Source organism: Berghia stephanieae, chromosome 13, assembly GCF_034508935.2.
Source record: "Berghia stephanieae isolate SIO BIC M18660-M18661 chromosome 13, UCSD_Bste_1.3, whole genome shotgun sequence".
Classification (NCBI taxonomy): domain Eukaryota; kingdom Metazoa; phylum Mollusca; class Gastropoda; order Nudibranchia; family Aeolidiidae; genus Berghia; species Berghia stephanieae.
This window is the reverse complement of record NC_088372.1, coordinates 4,778,158-4,780,657: the sequence shown is the minus strand read 5'-3', so window position 1 is coordinate 4,780,657 and position 2,500 is coordinate 4,778,158. Positions and strand designations below refer to the sequence as shown.

The 2,500-nt window shown below is 40.8% G+C and overlaps 1 protein-coding gene across 1 annotated transcript in view; it reads left to right on the top strand.

Moving 5' to 3' along the window:
* Positions 1-2,500, top strand: part of LOC144958964 (uncharacterized) — a 97,441-nt gene that overhangs the window by 55,280 nt on the left and 39,661 nt on the right. Inside the window, exon 2 of the mRNA XM_078891264.1 lies at positions 1,332-1,430. Within this exon, the coding sequence (XP_078747390.1) occupies positions 1,332-1,430 (99 nt within the window). The remainder of the gene's footprint in view (positions 1-1,331; positions 1,431-2,500) is intronic.

Sequence of the window (2,500 nt, the reverse complement as noted above, 5' to 3'; positions counted from 1 at the left end):
ATGTTTTTTTGGGGGGGTTGTTGTTTTATATTTTTTTTGTTTTTTTGTTTTTTTGTTGGGTTTTTTTATTAGTTTTTTTTTTTCAAAATTAAATTCGGTCAATTTATTGACTTTATCGTCTGACGGACACAGATCTGGGCGTCACCTTATCCGTTTTTTTTATCGATTTTCTGGAAAAGAATAAATATCACTGGAAGCTGAATGAATAGCTCTCTCGAATTTATCACATGCACATCATATGCATGTGACCTGTCCTTTCAAAACGGTGTTACGTTGTGTCAAAGTGACATGGATAGTTGTACAGCTTTTTTTAAAATTGAGCTTTATATAGCGCAACATCCACTAAACGTGCTCAAAGCGCTTATCAGGGGATCCCTGGTCAACAGCAACATTTAATATGTAGGACGCGACATGACGCCTGTTACAATATTACAATTTTTCAGACAAAGACAACGCTGTTAACGGCCAGGTACTCATTTTACACCTGTGTACGGTGAGAGCATGTGAGTAAAGAGCCTTTTCCAAGGAGTCAACTATGCGCTGATCCGAGGCTCGAACCAAGGACCTTCCGATCCGAAAGCGAGTGTCATACCACTAGACCACATAGCCGCATAGAGCTTTGTGGACTTGTAGTATGACACGCACTTTGTCATTGGGCTCATCAGCCAAAAAATAAAAACATGTTTACATAATTATTATTTGCCGAAGAAGGATTTTGAGTCCGAAATGCCTCGTGTTTAGTGTGTTGGTTTGAGTTGGTATGTTGGGGTATTTCTTTTTGAGGGCGGGGGGGGGGGGGGGGGGAGTGGATTGTTTGTCATTTGTTTGTTTTGTTTTGTTTTGTTTTGTTTTTTGTGCTTTTTTTGGGAGGGGGGGGGGAGGGTTGGAGGGGAGGGGAGTTTGATTTTTTTTTAATGATTTTTTTGGTTTTGTTTTGTGTTGTTTTTTTTGTTTTTGTTTTTTTTTGTTTTTTTTTACTGTTTTGTTTAGTTTAGGGGTTTTGTGTTTGTTTGTTTTAAGGGGTTGGAGTGGTTAGTCTTTTTTTGTGGGGTGGGGGGGGGGGGGTAGGGGTTGCATTACAAGACTTTTATTCGCTGATATTGGTAAGAAACTGGTCAAACGATATGTTCTAATTCGAACCCGTTTTTAAGAGTCCGGTGCTAAAAAGGTCTTTGTAACTGTTCTTTTTCCACGAACTAAGGGACTGAATTTGATTGTAGATAACGCATTCACTCGATAGCCAACTTGATCTCAATTTCCACCAATTAATGATTTGCTGTCTACGACAAAATAAATGCAACGTTTGTTTTTCATTTGTTCCTTTTCCACAGATTCAAAGGCGGAGGGTTCCTGTGTAAATCCGTGAAATATTTTCAAGTCGTTGCTATGTACGCCTCCGCCTATGTCCTCCTAGCAACCGCTACTGATAGGTATGTAAACAATTTTACTTTCAATATTATCATCATCGTCATCGTCGTCATCGTTGTCGTTGTCATCATCATCATCATCATCATCATCATCATCATCATCATCATCATCATCACCATCGTCGTCATCATCGTCGTCGTCATCATCGTCGTCGTCGTCGTCATCATCGCCATCATCATCGCCATCATCATCATCATCATCGCCATCATCATCATCATCATCATCATCATCATCATCATCAGGATGGCAATGTTGTGAGCTTCTTATCCAAGCGCATACTATCTATACAGTTTAGTGAGAATTACTCATAAACGATGATGGCAAAAATTAATAACAAATAACTGAGTGACGTCATCTTCGTTCTCTACTGTAGAAATCGTCCTTCAGAGCCATAAGACGGAGTTTCTCCCGGTTTCTATAGCGTGAAACGAACAATAGCAATTGCTTGCTATCCTTCAGATAGGACACTAGTCTACCTCAAAGTACTTTTCGTCAGATCGGACTGACCCAGCTACCCAATCACTGCTGGGTGGGCAGGGGGTTGGGGGTCAGAAAAAAGTCTCGACAACACCCAGGATCGATCTCGGTCCCTTTGCGTGTGAAGCGAGTGCTCTACCAACTGAGCTATCGCGTCCCCTTACTTGAGCTTTTTTTATGTATAGCGCAATATCCACTAAAAGTGCTCAAAGCACTTTACAAGGGGTCCCTAACCAACAGCAACACGTAACATAGAACGAGACATGACGCCTGTAAGGCGATATTGCAATTTTTTTTTTCCAACAGAGACAACGCTGTCAAGGGCCAGGTACTCATTTTACACCTGAGTACGGTGAGAGAATGTGAGTAAAGAGCCTTTTCCAAGGACTCCACTATGCGCCGAGCGAGAGGCTCGATCGAACCCAGGACATTCCGATCCGAAAGAGATGTCATACCACAAGACCACATAGCAGAGCTGCCAACTTGAAATTTCAAAAAATCGTAGTTTCTAAGGGGGAAAAATAGAAAAATTCACTTTAAATAAATTTAGAAATAAACAAGTTTCAACATGGTCCAAAAATGCTCCAAAGACCTG